General features: G+C 37.7%; 1 protein-coding gene across 1 annotated transcript in view; it reads right to left on the bottom strand.

Moving 5' to 3' along the window:
- The window catches only part of NT5DC1 (5'-nucleotidase domain containing 1), a 153,596-nt gene that overhangs the window by 7,119 nt on the left and 120,549 nt on the right, over nt 1-25,928 (bottom strand). Inside the window, exons 9-11 of the mRNA XM_085309126.1 lie at nt 15,535-15,653; nt 14,355-14,513; nt 8,286-8,454 (exon numbers count right to left, since the gene is read on the bottom strand). Of these exons, the coding sequence (XP_085165252.1) occupies nt 8,286-8,454; nt 14,355-14,513; nt 15,535-15,653 (447 nt within the window). The remainder of the gene's footprint in view (nt 1-8,285; nt 8,455-14,354; nt 14,514-15,534; nt 15,654-25,928) is intronic.

The following is a 25,928-nucleotide window of genomic DNA, read 5'->3' as shown; positions in this document are numbered from 1 at the left end:
ATTAAAAGCACAGTGCAAGACAAAAATAGATTTTCTCCTTAAACACCCAGAAGAAACGTCACGAATCATTTTGCAATGTTGACTAACAAARGCAAAGACAACATTTTTTTACTGTGAGTGAGAAGTTCCACAAAAAACAGAACTTCCCTCCCTTTTCTGAGGTCAGCATCATGCCTGTCAGCAGGGCTGGAACCAAAATGCAAAAACCTCATAGTAAAGAGGAGGACTGTATTMGCAGAATTCAGATATACTCTCCTGATTATTACCAATGAAACTGCAGAGAGAAAAGCTAGAACCTCTTCAGTGATAGCCAAATTTTAACTTTAAAAAATGATTAAATTGCTTAATTGTGTCAAATCTCCCTCCTCCTCCCCCCCCCCGAGCTCTATAATATGGCTCAGCATCCAGGTGGTGTAACTATAGGGGCAGACTGTCAGCCAGCACTAATCCTCTTGCTTCTGGAGGAAATCCAGTGATTTATACTAGCCTAGAAGCTTTGCCATAAAACTTTGGTTATATTTCATAGTTGTTGAAGAATAAGGAAAATATTAATTTCTTAATAACCATTTAAAAAATAATTTCTTAACACTGAAGTAGGCATAACCACCTCAGGAGAGCTCACTAGTTTGGCTCTGCTGCCAAGTGATCAAYTCTGAGACTTACTAGTCTATAGGTAAACTGTAACATGTGGGGTTTTTTTTATGAAATACTAATTGTTTTTATCCRCTGACCTATTTATATTGAGTAGCAATCAAAACAGTGCTTGTAGTAAGAGCTCTGAATGTGAGGGGACATTCTGCTGGCAAAAAGAAAAGAAAACAAGGTCACAACTAGGCTGATCTGATATCGGTTATTTTCAGCGAAATTTCTAAGGCTGGTTTCTCCTAAACAAGAGATCAGATATTGGCTGTATCAAAATAAAGCACCTGAAATGCTGAACTCAGCAAGAGCAAAACATTCCKTGCAACGGTTGCGTGAAAGTCATCGCTGCTGCCTGCTCGCCGTGCCTGGGAAATCAGAGGGGTGCGGGCGAGAGAGGGAGGAGAGCCACGGAGCAAGCGGGAGAGCCTGCGGCACAGCCAGGCTGCCCTCAACGAAGTCGATCAAACTTCCCAGCTTGGAGGCGGCCGTCGCTTGGGAAGTGCTGTATTCGCCAGCGYGGTTTACTCCTGGGCATCCAGGAAAAGAGAATAAAACCAGTCCCAGTGAAACTGCAGATTTGCTGCTTTAATTGCACCTTTGCCAACGTGGATCTCGTGGTCAGAGACCAAGCCCGCTGCTATGCCGGGAGATGTGTAGTATGGGCTTGACCTAAGGAAGAGCTTCACCAATACCGGGGGTTTTATCATATACCGTTCTGTTGTACCTGGTATGGAAAATGGGGAAATTGGAGCGGACCTGAGCAGCAAGCTGCTGGGGGACGTGGAGCAGAGGACTCACTGTCAGCGATTTAGAGAAGGATGAGCGCCCAGGGGATGGAAAGATCATCCCACCGTGCCGAGTGAGGCTGCTCATGGCCTGCAGTTTCACCACAGTTATCTTGGGAGAAGCAAGCCACGTGACTTAGGGTCTGCTCGACAGCTAAGGGACTGGTGGTCCCGGCTTGAACACGACAGCTGTGCACATGGCATGCGCTAAACTATTATCTGGGCATGATAAAGTCTGCAGTGAAGAAAAGCTTAGAAATTCCTTAGAAATCAATTGCTTGAGACTACAGGCATTACTGATGAAGATGACAAAGTAAATTGCCTTTTTAATCTGTGAAGGCATGAGAGTTATACTGCAATAAAAATASAGTGAAGATTTTACTTAGATTTTATTTTCATTATGGGGTAAATTCACCAAGATCAATCTTTCTCTCCAAACTTGGGTTAACCTCAAGTTCCCCTCTCTTGTAAAAGTAAATATTTTCTTTCTCTTCCTTTTTTTTTTTCCCTCTCAAAATGGGTGACATTGCCTACCTTTAGGTAAAAAATCACACACAAACATACACTGAGCTTTTTAAGCAGTGAAGAAAAAGCCTATGTTATTTTCCTGTGTGTTATCATCTTAATCCAGAGGGAATAAATTAAGCACCAATCCAGAGTATATAAACGTTTCCAGCACTGTTTTTGTCTATAAAAAAATGAAGGATACATAAAATTCCAATTTGATCAAAAAATATTTCCAGYATTTGGTGACTTATCTATTTCCACCGTTTTTCACATTCATAAATTATTAACACTTTGTACTGCCACCAGTGTTCTTAAAGGAACAATCTAAAACCACGCCGTAACTCCGGGGCTAGTCAAAACCCAATTAYAGCTTTAATTACAGCCTGAAAATGAAATTATGCTGCCTGAGTTGAAGGATAACTTTAAAATAGAAATGACTGAGTGGTTCCCCTTTTCTTAATGAGTTGCTCATGAGTTCTCCCTTTAATCTTTTAGAGATGGCTGTGCTTTGACATCTCATGGAGCAGAATAAAGATTGCAGGAACATTTCTGTCAGTTATTGGCTAGGAAGTAATCTTTTGGGTTATGCATGATTTGACAAGCCCTTTAGGGGCAAAAGTCAATACACCTATGTGGAGGACCAAGGAAAGGCTGAACAAATTGTAATGCATTCAAAAAACCGTCCTTTTTATGTTCAAAATTATTACCAAATAATCAAATCCTTTGGGAAAGCTGGGGTCTCACACCCTTTAGGAAATATTGTGTCCTGAAGAATTTTTATAAGCTAGCTCTAATTTACTGAAAAATAAATTGTTATGGCCAAAATGTAGTTTACTGTAAGTTTCAGCCATATTTCACAAGTGAAAAAATAAATGCATTATATTTGTCTGTCATGCTGTATGACAGACAGGGTATGTTTTTCTCTCTCTTAAATCAAGAACTGAAACTATTTTCCTGGAATGGAGCAATAAAATTCACATTATCTGATGCTTTTCAATTCACACACAAACTCAGAGCAAGATGCTGTAATGTATTCGAAATACCTGTCTTTTCTGCAGTAAATTATTTGCTAATAAAAAATAAATAATAAAAAAATAAATAATATAAAATAATAAAATAATAAAAATATTAATAAAAAAATAAAAAAAAACCTATTGGTTTATTTACCTGTGTCAAAACCTCAGGATCAGAAACCCTCAGAAATGATTTTGTCATATATATATATATATATATATATATACACACACACACATACACACCATTTTTAAAAAAATGCATTTCTTGCATTAAAAATTATAAAAAAGATCTCTTAGGCTTTCTTAGGCTTTTAATAGCAGTTACTTTTTATAGCAGCTGGGCACAAAAGGAAGTTTAAATCACGAAGTATTTTTTAAACTTAATGTCAAGCTGATTGTATAGATACAGTCTTACACTGGAATTGGTGGATAAGAGCACAGTTGAAAGGGAAGGCATTAGATATAAAAGATTACTGCTAACTAACAGTTAATTTATAATACATAAACACCTCGATATGTCTAAGTACATTATATACCCATTATTGTATTTTTGAACAAGTAAGAGCATATAATTACCACTCCAGTTACCTGAAAGATAAATTTAATTTTAACAGGAGCTGAATTTGGCATTAGATTATGTAATTTCAATGAAAAACCACAGAACAAATGTATTTTGATACTTTTTTTTTTTGGTTTCACTTCAGCAATAATTAAGAATGATAACATTCATGATATRGAAATGAGTACATGGCTACATGCGTGGTTAAATTAATGACTTCCATAGCAAATAGATTCTTTAAGGACATTCATCTTTAAAATATTTGTTGAAGAAGCCATGTGGGATTTGCAGTTTTAAAACAATCTGCGATGGGCAGACCTGTATGTCTGTGACATGCTATGCTAGATTTACTGTCCCAGGCAGAGCTGCCTTGTGTTTTCTTTTGTGTAGATAATTTGAAACTCTAAGCAGAAACATGAACTTCTTTGCCATGGCTCACTTGAAATTTTATCATTAATTTATACTGCAAGCAGACTGACTCCTCAAACTCCTGCAGAAGGAGCCAGGGTATAGATCTATAGACTGCTTTAAAGAGACAGCTTTGACAAATTATAACTAAGATTTTTCTCTTGTACTAGCTAATTGAAATAAGAATGAGGCATGAGGAAAAACTTATGGACTCATAAGGRTAAAGCTTGATGAGACTTCATATGGCTTGCTAGTTTAAAGAAAATGCTTTATCCTCATATGTGACATACGCTTGATTATCAAATTTCCAAAGTGTGCAACAAAAACTGCATACATAAAACAGATTTGCAGGTAAAGTTCAGATAWTGCAGATCAGTAGATAAGATTACCTGGCTCTACTTGGTTCAAATAACACTTTCTTAAGTCAAGTAGGATATATTACATACTGTGGTTTATGTAAAATGTCATTTTTTCAGACAAACTCCCATATCTTTTAATTTCCATGTGGGAGCTAGGATGGAAAGTTCCCACAGTAATGGATCCTGGTCTTGAAAATTTGGCTTACAATATCACTGTGCTTTAAAATGGTCAAAAAYTGTGAGGGAGCTGAAAATGCGGAGAGATTCAATAGCGGAAAAGTGAAGGAACAGATGGTCTTGTGAATAAGGCATTAAGAACAGACCTAGGAGCCTTGGCTCCTACTATTTCATTAACCRCTTACTGTCACTATAATTATGAGTTCCTCAGCTTTCAAAAAAACCTACAAAAAACTTCCATGCTTACTAAAGTGGTTAATAGCTCATAAAAGATCTATGGAATGTTTAGAAAAGTCAGTTTAGCTCATTTCCTCTTACTATTACAGAGATGCAGCCATAATACTTCTCTTCAGCTAAACTTTCTTAATGTCTTCTTAATGTCAGAGTGACAGCATCTTCAGAGAAGAGTTTTGCTTGACCTCTGCCTGATTTCCTTTCTAAACGAAAAAAAAGAAAGAAAAAAAAAAAGAAAAAAGAAACCCTATACAGAACATATGGAAGATCCTTTCTGTCCTTTGGGCAATTTTAGCAATAACCAAAATGTCCTTTGTTTCATGCTCAAGGAAAACGCCTATATCTCTTCAGGGACTGTCAGAAGAGGTTAGATGACAACGAAATAACTACTGAAATTTAGCACAGAATGATAATGAACAGTGAATTGGACCTTTTTTAAAATCAAGCTATCATTTTACTCATTGATAAACAATTTATGTGCATGCTCAGTTACTTCATATATTGAATAGCCAAAAACTGTGACAGCAGCATTCCCTGTGAAATCCTTTTCCTAGAACATTTTTTGATAAATATTAGACTGTTCCATTTTCTTACATGTATAAATTCTTTAGGTGAAAATACTAAAAGGCACCAGCACCAAACTCACAATACTTTGGATGAAAAAAAAAGAGAACTGTCAAAGTTTTTTTTTTTATTCCAACATCTCTAAGCAGAGCTACARCTTTCCTAATATTTTAGATATTTCTTGCATTTTAAAAAATGGAAACAAGACCTGAATGCTTTTATTAACCAAGATAAAATTCTGATAATACCTTCAAAGGAGTTCTCACAAGAATCTWGATGGAAACTCACCAATTTTTGTAAGACACTAATATTTATCTTGTTAAAAAATCTTTTTCAATGAAAAGAACACTTTTAGAAGTAAATCAAGCTGTTCCTAATGCTTAGATATATACTACATCCAAGCACCATGAATCAAGTGTATTTTAAACATAACAGGGACTCTTTGGTTTTCACCAAATAGTTTTGCAGATCATAATCTGTTAGGATATTTATTTCTATGTGGTACTTACTGTAGTTCAAGGAGACATACAAAGGCCAGTTCTGTTATTGCTAATAGTGAAGCAATGCTGAATCCAGAACTCAAATTAAGGTGCAAAACATCTTGAGGGAACATGGTAGATGCTCAGCTGGCCGGGTCACACTGAGCTGTACGCTGCTGTGGCCACACTGCTAGCAAAGCCCAAGCTGGCAGAGGAGCACTTGGCCCATATGATCACCAAACCAGTACTGTGCTTGAGTATTTGGATTCGGACTTTCTTGAGGAAAAGCCCATGTTTTTTGCAAATTGGCAGAGGAAAGTCCTCTGCCATCAATTAAAATACGTGAGTAGAAGGGGAAAAGCCAGAGTGTATCAGACTCACAGACCAGTCTGAATCTCTTGCAGCTAGTTATTCCAAAATAAATGCAGCTAGGCTATGACTTACAACCATAGCCCAAAACTTCAGGGCTGTAACAGGAGTTAGACAAGGCATGCTAGAGGAGCCAGGAATTCCTCAGCATCCATAATAACGAAGATCTGCTCTTCAGCACAAACAAACAAGAAATACCTCTCTCTCTAAGAAACCATAGATGGTCTCACATATTCAGCTTTGAGTTTCTTTCCAGACACACAGCTGCAACATAGAAATGCTAGCTCTGAACTACCCTTTAGCTCGGGAACATAGGTTGTAGAGACGCCAGTGCGGCCCAGCACGGGTCAGACGCAGTGGAGGGAAGGTGATTCTCCAGGACAGAGTATTCTTCCTACTGGCGTGGGACGCTGCAGAGGCTCCACAGCTGCTAATCAAACYGGAGGGACCAGAGAGCGGCATTGCTCCCGCACTCCACTGCGTAATTTGCAGACATAGAACTTCCTTGCCATATACCTTCGACTACCACTGGAAACTCTTCTTGAAACCTTTGTGGTTTAAAGCCTTTCCTAGCTGTGCAAACCGAGCCGTGCTTTGGAGGACCAGGTTGGAAGGCAGATTTTCACAGAACAAGGCTGCTCAATATATTTCCTGTAGGCTAATAMATTTTTAAAGCAAACCTCAGAATGATTCAGGAAAAAGTATTAGAAGGGAGTTTTACAGAAGTTCTCTCTCTCCTAGCAACTTTCCTTGTTATWTTTGAGCTTTGTACCTTTAGGCTGAAATAGGCACTGCAACACAGTAAATGTCTGAAGTGTAAATAAACTGTGGTACTGTATGAATTTATCTGTTTTGAGATATTGTTATAATGTACAAAAATGTGTCAAATTTGATTGCACAGATCAGGTCTATTTAATTTTGTCACTCACTGACTCTCAAACATTATCAGMTTTTATAAAAGTGCGTGACAATAAAGCCTGTGTTGTGTCAATGGAATAAAAATAGCTGTTTTGCAAAGCTGAAATGCTTTTTCAGAACAAGTTTTTATTCCTCGGCTTTATGCATGAGGTAGGCTTCATCTGAACAGAGGGCTAGTAAATTAAATATTTGCTGTGTTCTTCATGGTGCTAAGCACATCATTCACGTAATAATTTGTTAACTCCTTTTGGCATGGCTTATCAATAATGTTTGAGTTAGGAAAACGACAAATTGATAACAGAGGACCTTTGCCACCACTTCATATCCAGCTGCTATGTATTGCAGTTATAAAGCTATTGCAGTATCATTTCTACAGTTATTGCTACAAAATAATGCATAGTTCATCCACAGTAATTCAGTTACGGACACCAAAAGATCAGTCATAATTGTATACTCATCACAGTCTTGAAGGAACAGGGTAGAAAGTTTAAAGTAGCTTCTCAAAACAGAGTGATTTTTAGGGATGATTTGGAGAAAAGGACATTGCTTGTGATGGTCTTCTTTTGCAGATAAATAAAAGATTCTAGGCTCCAAGTCTGTCTATAATGACGCCATTTCAAAAGAAATACACATTTTAAAAAAAATCANAAAAAAAAAAAAAAAAAAAAAAAAAAAAAAAAAAAAAAAAAAAAAAAAAAAAAAAAAAAAAAAAAAAAGAGAGAGAGAGACCAAACCATAGTCCTAGGCATTTTTGCCTACATTACATTGTGTTCACTCATCTCCATTTCCACTATATGGGGTTAAGTAAGTGAACTGATTCAGAAGAGATAACAAATCAGATTAAAGGGAAATATATTTAGAAGCTGAAGAAACACAAGTAATTCTGCATATGTTTGTTTCCTACTGTAACTGAAAGTAGAAATAGCAAACTACTGTAGGGAAGTCCTGATCAAACTCAAGAACTAAGCTGCAGTCTGTGAAATGTTGAGTTCTGTTTCTAACATAGGATAAATTAAGTGTCTTATATTTGCAGATACTAAGAAACAAACAAACAAACAACCCCCCCCCCCAAACCTGAACTGAGTTGGCAGATAACTATTACAAGCATTAACATCAAAGTAATTACTACTCWTATATTGGGGAGTGATATCAAGAGAGTATTTTTGAATGCATATTGGACACACATAATCTCAAAAACAGACCTACAGAGGACACAATTACTATGAACACTACACGTACATTAGGGGTGAAAAAAAAAACTTCCTTACCTGCTATTGCTTCAAGACTAGGGATTGCAATTGTGCTGTAAGTGCCAATGCATTTACAGGACCATGTGTTAACTAATGTTTCCTCAGCATTACCCAAGCCTGGYAAGCTGTCCACAAAGAAAGAGCCCCACAGTTTAGATACAGAGTAAGGAGCTTTGGGGAGATGTCCCTGGAAAAAAAAAAGATAAATATGTAAGCTTATAAAAAATATTCTGTTTTTCTTCTCTATCCAACTAYAAATATTAGTTTGATAATCAGTATTGACTCTCTGTTTTTCTGGCAAAACTGTATTACGTCTTATGAGCAACGTGACTTAAAAATATTATAGAAGAAAACAATAAAAATTGTACTCTGATAAGGCCCCAAACTTCTGTTTGTGCAATTCATAAGTTGTCTTTAAATATTTTTCCCTACAAAATCTTTTCTTTTCCATATACATACATACATACATACATACATACATACATATATATATATATATATATATATTTCAAATAGCTGGAATAGCTTGCTGCCTTTCTCTGCTGGAAAAGCTGGGTTGCCATGACAAAGACGATGGTCCCATCCTTTGCATGAGAAAGGAGTCTACCATATGCTGAATGAAAGAGGGAGTAAATGCAAAGAATTTTACATGTATTATTATATCTGTTTCTGAGCTGTTAAATAACTGAGGATGAAGTCACAGCATCCATGGAGAGTCATTCAGTTGGCTAGCAAACTATGAAAATTTGGTATTTTTCATGTATATTTTTAGACATTAACATGTCTAAAACATGTCCTTTATGTTTTAAAGGAAGTAGTAAAGCAGCATTGAGAAAACTGATTTTTCTTTTTTTTTCAGTTCATCTTGAAATCTGCTATATATTGCCATGTGCAGTCAGAAAAAACTCCAGAAACGTCTACAGAAAGATTAAAAAATGGAAAACAAAACTGCAAACTACACTATAGAAGATCTGTTAAAGTCATTTATGTGCAAAGTATATTTTCAGACCAGGAAAGCACAGAACAACAGATATCCTAGCCTGTGCCTCCAGATTCTTGAACTTTTGTACTTCGTTTTTCATTTATCTCCTTTCTTAATAATTTTGAGAATGTGCTGAAATAATTCTTGTTTATGACAGACATCCTTGGTCTTGATCACAACAAAGCTCCAAAAATCCAACAGAACAAAAACAAATTATGCAGATTTTTTTTTAATGATTCTGTGTAGCAATTCTTATTCTGAGTGTAGTTGCTTTTTGCAGGGGAAAAGTTGATTTGGACAAATGCAGATATTGATTTCTGTCTATTGCTGAAAATAGGTTGGAAAAAACCCCCATATCTTTAATTTCAAAACARCAGTTACCTTATGAGCTGAGTTCTTCATTTTTTTCACACACAAGGACAGTATCTTACATTTGTTTTGCCRGATCTTACCTCTCCATGCATATCCTAGGACTTTAGATCAGTTATAATACAGTGTAGATGCTAWGCTGAATTAAAATCCATTTGCCAGCTGGATGACACATGCCGAAAGCTCATAAGACACCACCAGCTGTCCAGACGACTAAACAAACAAACAAACAAATACCAGCCCGCACAAGCACTTGCACACACGACGGGCCCTTGTTTATTGACAAGAGCAAATGTCAGAGGCTTCTGTCTTTTGAAATAGCTACGGTCGGCTGAACAGGCAATTAAAATTGCARTCTGAGGAAATGAACTGAGTTTTTCATAGGCAGACAATTTCTTCCTTGTCTTCATAAGGAGGACGAAGATAAAATTAGAAATTATAGCCCATGTCCCTAATAAAAACCAAACACTCTTAAATATCAAAATTGTCATCAAGTCACCTGATACAGAGCTTCTATTATTTTGCTACTGGCTTATCTCCCCATGAGGGGGTGATTTAATAGTTAGGCTACATCTAGAGCTCAAATCCCAAAAGAGCTGTCAAAGCTTTGCCCAATAAAATGATCCCTAGAAAGTACCTGATATCATCCCCTCTATCATTTTGCCGCTTCCCAAAGTCTTCCGCATCTCACATCTTAAACGGAGATTTGCCATCCGTGCCATCGTCTTTGTGCCAAGCGCAGGGCACAAGGACGGCTTTAGCTCAGCATCACGGATGGTACTGATGGCCACGTGCTTTGTGCCTGGTTACTAAAACCACCACTGACTCTCAATGCCAGAAAAAAAACACAGTCAAAGTGCAGTTTGCCTGTATCACGGCAAACGTTTGAGGCATTTCTGCCAGCACAGCTTTGACTAACTKAGGTACCTGTATAACACAGCTGTGYTGGGCTGTGCAAGCAGGCAGCCCTGCCACAGGACTTGCCCCTCACAGGCTGTGAGCGAACATAAAACATTTCACCCGTAATCATTATAACTAAATTAAAACATGGATCACTATAAGCAGGCTTCCTTAAAAAAAAAAAAAATAGAAAAGATAGCCATCGGATCCAATTATAAACTGATAAAATGCATTTCACTTAAAGATGTTGTTTTAAGAACGGTACTTATCTTATCAGGATTTACAACACCTCATCAGGTTGTTCCTGAAAGTACTATTAGATGTGTGCTAAAGATAAACAGGAATAGAGAGATAAACAGAGTCAAAAGACACAGAGTAATTAGCCCTGTCTAAGGTCACCCAGAGGGAGTCCTGGAAATAAGAGGGGCTCAAGGGACCTGCCTTCCCCCACCAAGCAGCCACAAGAGAGTGCCGGAAAAAGAATTTTTCCTTTTAACTGAATTCTGTATCTGCCAATAATTGCTTAGCTTTGTGCTCCGCTCATTCCCCGAGCTCAAGGTTTTTTACACACAGACTAGCTCCTCTGTAATCGTTTCCCTTGAAATCCTGGGACAAATTCCAGTTTTTCTTAGAGTTTCCATTGATGACATTGATCACACATTTAAAGAGCAGAGGGGAAAAAATACAGCATCCAGGGAAGCAAACAAACCCCCAGATCTGGGGGAATCTAGTTTCAACACTATACATACATATATATATGTATATTTTGTTGCATGCTGCAATACGTTTAAGAGCTGAGTAATTGCATGAATGGTTTTAGTCTATTTTTCTCTTGCTCATTTGCTTATGACTCACATACTTGAAGGAACTGCAGTTGTTACCATAAGTTCACCGTTATGTGTATTTGGTTTGTATCACACCCTCATTTGAGGGGGGAAAAGACAAAAAAAACCCTACTAATGAAAATGGAAATTACTAGCCTCTTAGTCTGTGAATGTTGTGTGAGGAGGTTGTTTTCTTCTCTCTCTTGTGGTGACGAAATACCATGCATAGAGCTGAAAACAGCTTTTTGTAATTTCTTGCTGAAAGGTGCAATTGCAAATTAGAGGTGATATTTTTTTTAATATTATTTTGTGAARATTGCTAGAAGGAATGGTTGCATCTTGTATTAAATTATCAGCCCCTCTCGCCACATGCTGCATGTCATGCAGACTCTGCAGCTGCAGAGTAATATCTTTTTTTAATACCAACGAACGAGAAGGCTAATTACTGATACTAAATTTAATTTGTTCGTGTCAGCTTTTCACATAAACTGACTTTGTGCGAGCCTTGAGTTGGCTTTTCTCCCCTTTTAACCAAAGGGTTAATGAGAGAAGCTGATTAGGGGAATAAAACTGAAACTTTCATAGGCTTGCAAAGGGAATCTCTTTGAACTAGTCCTGTTAAGTCCGTGCTGCCCAGTCAACTGCGGAGATATGGATGCGACCTGTGGTTCAGACTGCGGCGAGCAGCGGGGTAACGAAATAACCCCCCGACCTGCCGCGGCCCCTCGCTTCGGATGCCTTTAATCAACACAATTCCCTTCTCCCGTGCTTACTTGCTGTCACCGGCAGCGGATGTAAACCGAGCAGAGGTTTTGTGTGGCAGACCTGGTGCCTCACTGAGCTACCGCAACCCGTTAGCAGGAACGCTACAGGTTTAGCGAAATGCCAAACACCTCTGCAAAAGTTCCCGATAGAGAAGATGGATCCGGGCGGGAGTGCCCCAGAGGCACCGCGGCAAGATAAAAACAAACCACCGAGTGCTCAGAAATACGTCAGCTCAGGAACTTTTCCGCTTTACTTCCACGAAAAGAAACACGGGCCGGCTTTTTGTTTAAAAACGTATGCTTCAAAAGCTTATATTTAAAATGCTTAAGAAAACACGCTTGAAAAAAAGAAACCAAACCTTACCGGGATGTAAGTCTTAAGCACTAATACAGCAAAGTTTCCCGTCAGAGAAAGCTTAAATTTATGGAGAGGAATGAGTTATTTTAACAATATTAATTAATTTAATCAAATCATTTCAACCTATATAACACTTGCTCACATTTTTTCTTTTTCTTTCTTTTTTTTTTTTTTTGTGCTGAGGAATATATTCTTTTTGCGAGGGGACTGAGTTTGTTTGTCCTCATTTTTGTTTTTATACAACCCAGGAAAAAGCCTAAATTTTAATTATTATCTTTTCCTTATTTCAGTAGGTGAAATGTCCTTGTTTGACCTTATTTTACAAATCAGGATAGCAGCAGAATATATCATGTGTTTCTTAAAAGAAAAAAGATCACAAAGAAATACATGCATTTTCTGTATTGTTTCAGTCACATTAAAGGCTTCTTTTTCTCCATAAAAGATAGGGGCTTTTAATATGATTCTTAGAGTAATAAAATTGTCATATAAAGCACCTTGTAATAAATCTTTATGAGAGTAAGCTATATCTTTTGTATCTCAAAATATTTATTTAAAAAGAAACAAAATAAGTGCTTTCCAAAGCAAAATGTAAAAAGGTGGATATATCTATATCTATCTGCAATCAGAAGAATATTACCTATGGGTTTGAGAACAAGAGTAAACACTCCAAAACRACATTTTTTTTTTCTTTTTTAAAYAGAGGATTTTATATTAAAAATAACTCTTCCTCAAAAAAGTAAACCTTCTCCCCAAAATATATATAATTCTCTGTTCGCTGTACCGTCTGTACTATAAACTATTATATTTGAACACATGTTCTATCAAACCATTCTGAACTGTCAGAGAAGGACTTTTAGAGAAAATTTTTTTATACTTCAGTAAAAGTATATCTATATATATGTATACGTTCTTAAAAATGAATAAGTAAGTGAATAAATACAGTTGTATATTTATATAAAGAAACAGAAATGGGTTCAGTTTCATACTTTATGAGATGGACACACTTTGAAGCCCTATCTTTTCTGTTCAACTGTTTCCCCAACAAGTGCTGGGGACTAACTGTAATTCTAAGGGCCGCCCAGGCCCTTGCGCCTCATTCTCTGCAGATCGTAACAGACTAAATAGGCTGCTTGGCTATAAAAGCAGGATACGGAAAGTTATAAGAATAGTAGGATACTAAGAGAACAAGATTTTTCAGTCCTGTTATAGGGGGCAGATAAGCAGAGGCACCTTGCTGAAGCTGTAGGTACAACTCCACCGCAAGTGCAATTCCCTATCTATTTTGATCTTAAGCAGCAGAGAGAAGAATAAACCGTAATAAAAATTTCACCTTCCGTGGGAGAATTGAAGAGTGGCAGAAGTGCTAAAGCTGATCAAAGGCCCTGCTTCCCAACTGCAATCAACCTAAAAATTAAATTATCTATCTGAGGTAATCCTCAGTAGCCCTCGGCTGACTTGTCTTAGAAACAGTCCCCCTGGTAAACAGGGTCATAAGAACTGTGAGGAGTGCAGGTGATGGATTTGCGACAAGGAGCGACAGGGTTTCGTCTCACAGGACACAAGGCAGGTTCTGGTTACCGCAAAGGAGAAGACTATAGTTTTTGGTTAAGGGAAAACACATCTCCCCCCACTTTTTTTGTGGTTGAGCTTGGCTAGGGAAATGAAGACAGACTGTGTAACATTAGTGCCGAAAACTGAACTCTTACGATGTGAAGCTGCAGTGTCATGGCACCACCTTGGTGTGGCTATGAGGACCTGCCTAGGAGAGATCCTGACGGTGCCAACAGCCTTGTTAGGCAAGCAGCCTTCTTCTCAGTGCAGATGGCCCTAGGCTTTTCCATACCTTACTTTCTTCTGTGCCAGGAAACAGCTACAAGGAACTCTCCTTACCTCAAATTTTCCCTTCTTCTCCAAGGGCTCAGATTCAGTCTCCACAGGCACCATAACTTTGTCTCCTAGAAGCTCCTCTAAGATGAAGACAGTTTCCCAGTTGCTATAGTGATGAGCTGGGAAAATATCTGAGTGCATGCTGTCACCAAAATAAACAACCTGCGAGGGAAGCAGCAAATTAAAAGTTCTTTGTATATGTGAAACACAAGTAAAACGTATTTCAAAGACAGAGAAAAAAAGCTTTAGAAGAACCTAATAAAAATTCTTTCATGTTTACAGCTGGCCACAACACACACAAACATCTTACTAATGTCATCGTCTCGGGGGTTTTTCAATCAGCTCACTTCCAGCTTCTCCATAAGTAAAAGGCTAGCCCTGCATACCTTCCCTATTTGACCTTCCAGCGACATCACGAGGGAATGGCAAGGTGGGACTGACACACAGAACAGCACCGAGATTCCTGACAGACTGAAATAGCCTGCCAGGTAGCAGAAGAAAAGCTTAACAAGAAAATGCGCTAAATAAATGGAATGCATTTTGGACAACTTTGGAAATAAAGAAAAACACAGAGAACCTCCCACTGGCTCAGAGCTCTTTTGTACCCATGTGTAGTTAGGGAAAACGTGTTCCTGCAGCCTTCACTGGTGTTTTCACCCAGCCTGTGCTGTAAACAGGGAAGATAAAATGATCCTAATTTTCACTTACGATACCTTTTCATCCATCTCTTTTCTCAGGGAAATTGTAATAGATAAACACTTGATTAACAGGGAGATGATGAAGACGCAGGCAGCTTTAGCCTCAGTATATACCGATGCAGCTTTTTTTACACATTATTTAAAGCAGAAGCATCTGCATCTCCTGCCATTCTTGTACCACAAGGATTGTGCCCTGGTCTATTTACTAAGAACTAAATACAAAATATGCACTGGGAAAGATGTGGATTAAGCTAAGAAAGCTAAGAAACAAGTCTCTGAACTTGTGCAGTGCCTGACCATTTATGTAAATGTTAGCTGTGAGGCAGAATGAAGCAGTCACCTTGGAAGTGCAATGAAATAGCTCAGGTCAATGGCAGCTCTGTGCAGAATATAACTCCAATTGATCACATAATTAAGCTTTATGCAAGCTAATCTGGTGAATTTTAGGCCAAAACAGGGAAAAATTGCCCACATTTATAACATACCTTGGGGTCCAACTTGCCAGTCATCTTCTTCAGTAGTTCATAAAGATGGATAGCATTACCTTGGGAATACCAGCCAGGCTTATCTAGGGATAACAGAGCCTCCTGCTCTTCATCATTCTCTGAAATCACCAAGAAAAATTGCCTGCTGTTAGTGATAGTAACATGTTCCTGTATTTACGTGACATGTGAGAAAGGGTATGTGTAAAGCTTGGAGAACATGGTCTATTTTGACATTAAAACAGTTCCAGTGTCTGGCAAGAAATTCAGTTCCAGGTTCTGACCGCAGCTTCAGTCAAGGTGTTTGGTAGCTGAGGGCTACCAAAGCGTGACAGGTAACAAATGACCCTATGTATTATTATGTTCAGGAAGTGGGAAATAAATAGAAATAATAATAGGGAAACATGTGTGAGAAAAGAATCCTTAGTTTCTCCCATTGGACCTAAAGAAGAATCAGGGAATGAATATCACAGGCTTCATCTTCCAAATATTATACCTGTGAAGGCAGAAAATCTCACAGACAAGAATGATGGAGGAGCTGTTACAGATTTAAGATGAAACCATGAGATTTGACAGACCATAAGCAACACCATGTACCTTTCCCAACAGGCAAATTAACCGCTACTTTAACACCGACATAAATATAACAAAACAGTTGAGGTAATTCTCATGACATCAAACAGCCTTTGCTCGACAGAAGCAACAGGTAGTTCTGGTTATCAACCAGTTTTGGGAAATGACAAGTAGAAAATATTGCTGCTGATGGTGCAAACTTTTGTATATCCACACAGGCAGCTGTCAGAAAAAATAATAGTGGTCATCAGCTAACTGTGCCATAAGCTTAGTTTCTAGCTGGTTTTGAGGCAGCTGCATCTGTCCTGTCTATGTAACTTTATTGTTTGTTCAGGTCCATGTGCTATTGCCAGATGAACTCCTTTTAGCTTCTTGTTGGAGCCAGATTAGCCCTAGTGAAATGATAAACTAGATTTTCCTCAGAAATATCAATTTTAATGGCTTCTTTATCAAAGCAGTTAAACAAAAGGGTGATTTTGTTATTCAGTGTTTTTTTTTCTTCTAGTGAAAAGGGAGGTACAAGCCTGTGCAGTACTCTGATCTGACTTAGGCAGAGCAGGAGAATTCCAGTCTTCTTCCCGATTTATACAACTTCAAAGTACTTAAAATATGCTAGGAGGAAGATTGAGACAAAGTGAACAAACTTCACTTGGTTAGAGACCGCTGAAAACTGAAATGCAAATTTTGGAAGAGCAGAGAAATGATAAGATGGCTTTATGTTTAAGAGCAGTTAAGATGTACATGGCACAGTAAATTGTTCCTTGGAGGAAGAAAAAAAATAAAAAAAGAAATAAGAAAGAAAGAGATATGTGGAGAGAGGCAGCAAATCTCTCTTTAATATTATGGACCTAAGAATTTGAATAAACATAGGATTTATTCTCAGACAAAACAGTTCTATATTAAGAGTATTTTATAAACTAGGAAAAAACAAGGAAATTCAAAGCTGACACTGGGAACTCATGTGGAACTTACATGGAAATGTCTTTGCCTTTGTTCTCCCGCAGTAACATAACAATAATAATAGCAAATATGGTAACATCCATGTAAAAAAGTCTCTCTCATTTTACGTTTCCTGGCTTTTAAGATACTTTTGACAAACAACTTTTGATCAAACAGAAGTTTTCAAACTTTTAGGGGGTATTTTTAGACATATTTGTAAGGCTGGCTGAACAAGTAGACACAATCTTCAAACAACGAGATATAAAAAGAGTCTTTTTCAAAACAGAACTCTTTCGAGCTGTTGTCAAAAGAGTTTCTAGAAATTTGCAAAGACACACACAGCCATCATGATCTGTGACCTAAGATCTGCCCATCCAGTCGCTGAAGAAAAATGGAGCTAGAACTAGGGGAGTTTTCGGAATAACAACATTACCATTGCAGCTATGAACGCTATGTATTACAGCAGCGCCAGGAGGTTCCAGCAAAGAGCAGGACCCTGCTTTATTACCTCTACAGAAAGGTATAAGGGCAGTCCTGGCTGAAATAAATTCACTCTAATTACACGGTAAAAGATGTCGCACTGAGAGATCCACTATTGTCAGCCCTGGCAGTAAGATGCCTCTCACTTAACTTGATGCATCCGAAAGAGAGGCTTCTAATTTATAGTTAGAATCTAAATTACTTGGCTAGGCTCCCTTTGTAGGCAAGAGAGAGAGCAAGAAGCACTTTCTACAGGTGCCAGCTCTGGCTATTGACTGTAGAAGAAAAGTGTTTAATCTGCACAATTAAGTAGCTGAGATTAGGGGAAATTTCAGGTCTCGGTTTCCTCCTYATTACACAGAAGCATCAAACAGCATCAAGATGTCTTATCCGTTATGGGAATACCTTGATTTTGGAAGAAGCTCCAGAAGTCTGAAGAATTAGGAAAGGTCCCTTATGATATTTCAGTTGTAAGGTTACAGGACTAATGGATCTGGACTGGCGAGCCTTGCTTCCTGAACAGTCTCATATGACAGCTTGTGCTCAAATAGCTAGTTCAAATACGTGGGTGATTGTGTCAATTTTATTGCTATAGTCTAAAATGCAAGGAAATTTACACTTTAATGGTGTTTTCATTTCAGCAGGTCATTAATGAGAAGGGTTTCAAAGCCAGTCACACTCTTCTCATGGCAAAATATATACTCCAGAAAATTACTCTTAGGTACTGGCTGTAAAACCTCATACAGAAGTTTTGCCACGTAAAAATGAATACATAACAGCTTAAAACACTTTAATGACACATTTTACTTTGRGGTTGTATTTTATCCTTRAGACAGTAGATGCATGATGACACTCAAGAAATATATCTATTGCCTGCAAAGATGTTGCAAAATGTGATTTTGATAGTTCCTAATGTATTAGATGTTCCAAGTGTAACATTGGCTACACTCAATCAGACAAGAGGAAAAYTGCTGCTGACTTTCCTTCCATTTTRCTATTATTGATTCTTGAAAGTTCATTCAAAGGTTAGAAATGCTATAAATATWACTTTAACAGGAAGAAACACATATATAGGTGGGGATGCAAATGCTTCAGGTCATGTAAGTTGGGAGGAAAGGGAGATGTCCTGACAATTTCAAACAGACTGGATAACCAAAAAGTATTTCTCAGATGATTTAGACTGAGTGACTCGCATGCTTCTGAAGTCTAATATATCACTGCAACCTGGATTCCTGGCTGCAGGCTGAAAACATGCTACAACAAGAAATATAAAAGTATCAAGCAAGTAAAATTAAAATAATTTAAACCAGAAAATGATTCTATTAACACACTCACCAAAACCACAACAGTGATTCAGAGCAATTTTCCTGAGGGGAAGTTACCATTCCTGTCTAAAAGCAACAAAAAAATGCTTCACTCATCCTGGGGCAACACTAATTTCCCTGGAATGGCATTTTGCATATTACTGTGTTTAACAACTAGGGAAGTGTATCCCGATTCAGAAAGCTACTCTGATACAGTTTTAAAAATAAACTATTTCACTAATAAGACTCAGTATCCTGTATTTTAAAGTGCCTTTAAAAGTCAGTTGCAGGTTTATAACATGGTGTGGGGAACATCAGCTTTCATTCTAAAAGAATATGCAAAAAGTAATCAGTGAAGCTTATTCCCATATAAGTGACAACCGATGATAATTTACTTTGGCACAGAATTGCTCTTTGGGAAAGACTGCACCCAGTTGCTTACTGCAGTATGCTTAGCTATCTGTTTATTGGTTATACCCACCCCGGTGGAAATCTGAATACATGAGGTCTTAAGGTTATGTCCACACCAAATGTTAAGCCCAGGATTTGAAGCTAGAGCTCTGTCTTTACCCTGGCTGATGTTTACCTTGCTTAAACCCAGCCCATGGAACAGGRCAGCTCTGATCTTTTCTTTCAGGACACAAAGGTGAATTTATTTTTTGATTGCTACTCTTCTACAGTCCATTGCATCTACACCGAGGTTAATTTTCATCAGGACATCCTTATGGCAGACTGTCCCCTGTATCGTTCTTGAAGATAAGTGGTCATTTAGTGGCTATCACATCCAGATGTGAGGGCCCCCAGCTGGCTTACCAGAAAGCCCAAAGACAGCTCTGACCTTCTTGACTGGGCAGACACTGAGGGAAGAGAAAAATTCCAGGTGCCAGCTAGTCATGCCAGCCTAAGCTGTGCTCGACTAATATGCAATATGTGTACAGCTCTCTAGTAACTCACATTTCTGCCCTTATAATATTTTTCTTCCTTTTGCTTGTTACTTGAAGTTTCTACACAGATCTGGGTAGAGAGGCTATTAGGGTTACTGATTTTTTTTTATTTGCTTGAGTTCTATGGTAGAATAAAAACATCAGCCGATTCTGTCGGTAGTTGTGCATATTCCTGTTCACATTTTCCTAATGATGGTCAGCTCTTACAGGCTCTCTCTATGTGCGCACTTAGCACAGATGTGAATATGTGTTTAGCACACTGAAGCCCTGGTTCAGACCTCAAGGGSCCGTTGTAAAACAAATAAATATTACGATTCACAACTGTCATACTGATATGCCTCTGTGCCATTCAAAATAATGTCATTTCAGACCCCGAGGGTATTAATATAAAAGCTTGGTTGTATTCCAGCCTGGCTTGCAAGCACAGATAGCATTTCCAGGTCACTTAAGAAACACAAACTCTCCTTTTTGGCAAGGGACTCAGGGCAGGAAACTACATCTTTTAATGGTGGAGACAAAAGGGAACTGCATAAGCAAAATCCTTCCAATGGCTTTTTCCAGTTGTAAAGGTAATGGGAGGGGATGACAGAAACTGTAGGGTTCCCCTATGGACCATGCCCCTCCTGAAGAAAGTAAACACTTGGTGAGGGTAAAAGTTTCAGAGCTTAGAGGCACCGTTACACTGGGTAGTACCCCAAATTCCTATTTATACAAAACCCACCTTTCTTGGCTGACTGTCGACAGCATGATTTCTGCAATGCCGTGCTGTCACTAGTTGCTCCTGTAACTAGTGAAGGATGTGTGGCTGAAAATGAGTAAGTCTCAGAAGCTAGGAAAGCTCAGCATGGAATTGAGTCAGAAAAAGGGGGATGCATCAGTGTTGCTGGGGYTCCTTCCCACCAGGGGCAACGGACGCACCTTGAGGAAAGGAGACGAGTGGCTGAGCGTAGGTGGGATGTGACCCCTCTGGACCACTGCGTTATTCTAAAGCATTAGTTTTCACYCTCCTCATCTAATAACATCCCCTTTAAATGTCATAGGCCTAATTGCAATTTTTATAACAGTTGATGGATAATGTGATACCTGAGGCTTGAAATAGCACTCCAGTAGTCCTCACCAAACTGGCACTGCTGAAAACTGAGCGAGGCTAGCTCCTTCCCTACGCTCAGATGGAGACAACATCTCCCCTGCACATGCCTCTGCTGTGAGACAGTCACAGTGGCCTGTGCTAACACAGGGGCGATTTGCTGTACTCATGCTGGCAGGACACAGCAGCAGCTGGTGGACCCATGAGTGATCCTCCTCTGGTCAGGTGCAGCTGTTCTGCAGATCCTGATTCTGGGAGTACACCTCTGATAAGTTGGACTATATAATTTAAAACTCATTTCCCTCTTACTGTAGCTACTGAGATGAAATGCAGGAAAAAAAAAAACAGCCATTCATTACATTGAAAAATATTTMTTTAAATACAGAGGAGTACTAAAATTTCCTGGTTCTTTGGGAGATCAAGTGGTTACTGAAACTTTAGAATCATCTGAGCTTTCTCAGAGGCAACACAAGTGAGGACTAACTGTTAGTAAGGATTCATGGGGGTATTATTGTGTGTTTTCACATTCCTGAATTACTTTCATGCTTTGGAAGCAGCTGCGAAATCCATCTGCCCTGCATGTGCGCCAGTGCTTGCTAGTCACATATCTGACTGGGTGAGTGCAGGGAAGTGATAAGGAACAAATTATTCCCTTAGCGTGATGAACTGAAATAAAAGGTTCAAAAGTGGCCAGTGATTTTGGCAGTCTCCATTTTTTCAATTGAAATCTATCTTACTATGAAATGATTAATTGTACAAAACAGTAGGAGACATAAAGACAATATTGGAGTTTTATTTGTTTATAACAAAATCAGTATTTCCTTTAAAGAAGTCATCAAGTAAGTTATTTGAGTAAGTTTTGACTTCTGTGTTATAGGAACTGAAAATTGCATGTCACTGCAGATTTAGCAATTTGTTTTCAAATCTGTCAAAATAGTAATTTTCTGTCTTCCTAGGAATAGTCTGGCTAATGAACAAAGTGTTTCTGCCATTSAAAACACTGATATGATGAAATAGAACCAAGACCTTTTCCTTGTTTTCGGAAATTATTCATCTGCAAGTTCCAAAAAATGTATCTGTAAGATATATTTCACATAGTTTTGCTGAAATCTTCTACAGTTTCATTTAAGTCTCCAGAACTTCTGTTTTGAAGGGTAAGAGGGACATAAAATACAGAATTTCATTTATTCCTTCTRGTTATCTTGTATTTTTTTTAATGGGGATGTTTGTAGAGGTACAAAAAGGCAAGATGAGAAAAATAAACCCTGCCTTTCCCAGTTTTACTCTGAACTTTACCAGTTTCACAAGAATTCTTCAGAGCCACATAAATGAGAGGCTCCCAATATCCAGACATTATGTCCCCAAATGATCCTATCTTTATTAATACTGTATTCACCCTAGAGGTCCCTATTTAATTACACAGAGAGACAGACTTTTCCAGAAAGCAGTTCAAATTCAAGTAAGCCAGGCCAGATGTGGTAACTCAGCGGAGGAACGGCATAATCWTTTCAGAAATATATATTTCAGCTCAAGCAACTTTCTAAAACCTTTCCTTTTAGGGTATGCTTCACTGCTGTAAAAAATTAGACCTCTCAAGGTGTCACTTCTGTTATCGAAGTACTGGTTGTCTGTGTTACAAYTGGCATGAACTGAACCAGTTCTTAGGAAATAGGGGCTTAACCAGTTAAGCTCTTTCTCTACTATGTCTGAATTTAGAAAGAAAAAGCCTCAACTGTGGAGAATTTGCAAACTGAAAAGACAAACTGCTTCAACTTTTTTCTGGGCAGAACTRTGAATGACCACCAGAAAGACATTACAAAAATGTTAAAAGCTCACAACTCCGTAAGAAGTCYAAAGGATCTCTTGGGCTCTGTGCAGCTAGTAAGAGGTTTTTCTTGGTTTATTTTCCAGAGTTCTTTCTTTTTTTTTGAAATTTATGGTGGTGTAGCCTAGAGTRGTTCAGCATGAGCAGTGATGGGAGACTATTTTGTCCTTTTGTGRACAGTGGTTATGGTTCATCAGTATGGCTATGTAGAAGAGCCCATTCCTCAAAGGTAGGCACTGTGAYTGTTAAGCTTAGTGGCTATATGGGCTACGAACATTAGGTTGTGGCTAAGCATTAGAGAAGGAGCTCAGCTATTAGGGTAAGACTACCAAATGAACACTGCTTGAAGCTATCAGGAAAAGGGATGAGCTGGAGGGAAGCACAGAGAATGAGGTCATCAGTAAGACATGCTGACCTAAGCTGTCACTTCAGAAAAATGTCTCAATTAATTTTAATTATTAAAATAAAATCAGGATGCACAAGCAACTTCCTTGCAGCACTGCAGATTTTAATCTTGATTTATCAAAGACTCCAGAGCAATTTCTACTGAAGAAAGGCATACTGGAATTTGCTCTTGGATTGCACTCTTAAACACTGAAAACTACACTGCAGTGTGGGGCCGAGACTGGTGGGCAAAACACTTCCTGCCATTCATTTACTTTGGCCTCAGATATTAAAACTATTGTTCTTCAATCGTCAGTTAAGTAAAGATCAAGAAAGGATTTATTTCCATTTCTTAATACTAAAGGTAGAAAATATATTATGTAAGCTGGAATAGACAATTTCACTGTAAATAAGCATACATATCTATCTATCTATCTATATATATAAGGCAATATGCTGCAAGGGTCCTATAATATTTATTTTTCAGTTCCCTAAAATGTGTTCTTTTAAAGAGCATAGSAGTTGCTAAATAGACATGAGCATACATAGCTATGGCACACACACTGCTTAGAATATAGAACAGACACTTTATATGAAAACTACACAGCAAAGTTTGCTTRTGATTTAGAAGAAAAACTCCACTTTTTTTCTCAGCTGATTACACTATCTAAAACTCTTAATTGAATTTTATTAATTAATTCTGCTTGCATTTCCAGTTCTTCTAATGTCATCTGCCTTTGGTAGGAGGAAAATCCTCGTTCTACATCAACATCTAAAGAAAACTTAAGATTCAAAATTGCACAGGAAAAATGGAAAAAAAAATGAAAGAAACTCCCCCCTTCTTTCCATCTTTAAGAAAGCAAAAGTTAAGCTAACAGTTTTCTTAATTCTTGCAGGGTTTGTTCATATAACTTACCTTATAAACTTGGCCAAGGTTAAACTAAACAACATACATCTTGAACACTTAGCATTAATCAGATGATTTTATGCTGATGTTGTGCATGTGTTTATGTACATTTATGTTTATGTAAAAAAATAAGAGTATGGGATATACCCTGCCAGTTTCTTTAGTATGGAATATTTGCATATATTCCAAGTATCTAGGTAAAAGCTTGAAGGAAGAACTGCAGACAAGTAATGTTCCTCTACAGTTTATTCTAGCACGGAACATAAATCACCCAGGTAAACAGGGAAGCATGGAAGGAGGCGTATAACTGAGACACAGAAAGTGAAGGCACACTCCCTGTCGCATAGGTTCTCCATGCAGTAGTTTTCTACTGCCTGGTCAGGGGAGTACGCTGTTTGCTCACCTAGAAAAAATCTCAGCTGCACTTGTTTGCTTTTCATGCCTGTAAGTAATTTCTGCTTGCTAATTTTTTTTTTAAGGGAATACTTTTTGTTTTAGATCTAAAGCAGAGAGTACTTCCCTCATTTTAGGAGGGAAGGAATAGAGGGGAAGAAATAATTACCTATATCCAAAATAACTACTTATGTGCAATACCAGAGAGCATGGACATGAATGCAGAATCAAACAGAAAGCAGTTTAGCAAAGGGAAATAAAAGTGTTATGTAATAGTTCATGTGAAATATATCTTAGCAGAAAGAACAAGACTGTTTTGTCTTCTTCATTAGGAGATACAGTATGTTACTTGAGTATCTAACATTTTTAGCACAAACTTTATTTATAGAGAATAGAGTACTATGCTCTTCTTCACTTTGTACACATTAAGTATAGTTTAACACTATAAAAATGTGACTAATTAACATCTTAAAGTTTCATTTTACTACTGCATTTCTGCCAACTTGTATTTCTTATATTGCATCAATTTTTCTGTTGAGTTAATATCTAGACATTTTAAACTGTATATGAAAAGTAAAATAATTGATGGATTGTTAAAATCAGTATAAATTTTATTAAAGTATTTGAAATAATTAATTCTTAAATTAATTCTTAAAATTAATAATACCACAGGTAGTGGTAGAACATCTGAAGGTGCTGAAAGTGGGGTTTGGCTCCTGTTGATCCATGACTTCTTCTTACCACATTACATACAGAAGCAGTACATACACACTTAAAAATCATATCAACATTAAAATCCTTTGAATATGTCTGTGTCAGGGAAGAGACTACACTTGTAATTCCTTTGCATTGTTTCATATATTGTACTAAATTGTGAATATTCTAAAATATTATTAATAATACTTAGCACTGTAAAGAATAAAAGAAAAAATCTTTAATTTCAAATTGAAATATAGCAGCATAAAATAGTTGGCAATTATCTTCCATTAYAGAATGTAGAAACTGCCACTAATTAAAATCATAAACAAAGCAAAATATCAAACATACAGAAAAGTACAAAATACGAAAACAGTCACAGTGGGTGGTCTTGCTCAGTAGCAAATACATACTTTTTCTGCCCTATTGTCTGCCTTAAGTTGCGTTTCCCTTATCTTATATGGTTCAGCACTTAACACTGATTTGAGCTTCACAGAATCTCCCCTCAGAAACGCACCCTTGTGCATGTTCATATATTGTCAGTGAATCCCAATGAGGGTTTTGCAATCTTATTGCATTAACGAGGATCATTAGACTSTTTTAGTATATACTGTACTTTATTCTATACTATTTCTGTCAGTTCTAGGAAAAAAAAGGATTCATTTAAAAATCTGTTTTTGTGCTGTGAATGTATGCCATGATAAATGCACACTTCAGGTTCCATCACACATCGCCTCCATCAGCCTCTTATGTGAATGCACTAAAAGAAATTACTTTGAAGTTATGGGTAGGTGTGCTGGCGAGTAATTAGGTGTCACTATGCCAAGCTACTCCTAAACTGGAGGAAGAGGAGAAAGTAAAGTAC

This window comes from Rhea americana, unplaced genomic scaffold (genome assembly GCF_003343005.1).
Source record: "Rhea americana isolate MKP2758 unplaced genomic scaffold, rheAme1 scaffold_290, whole genome shotgun sequence".
Lineage (NCBI taxonomy): Eukaryota > Metazoa > Chordata > Aves > Rheiformes > Rheidae > Rhea > Rhea americana.
This window is presented reverse-complemented; position numbering and strand designations above follow the sequence as displayed.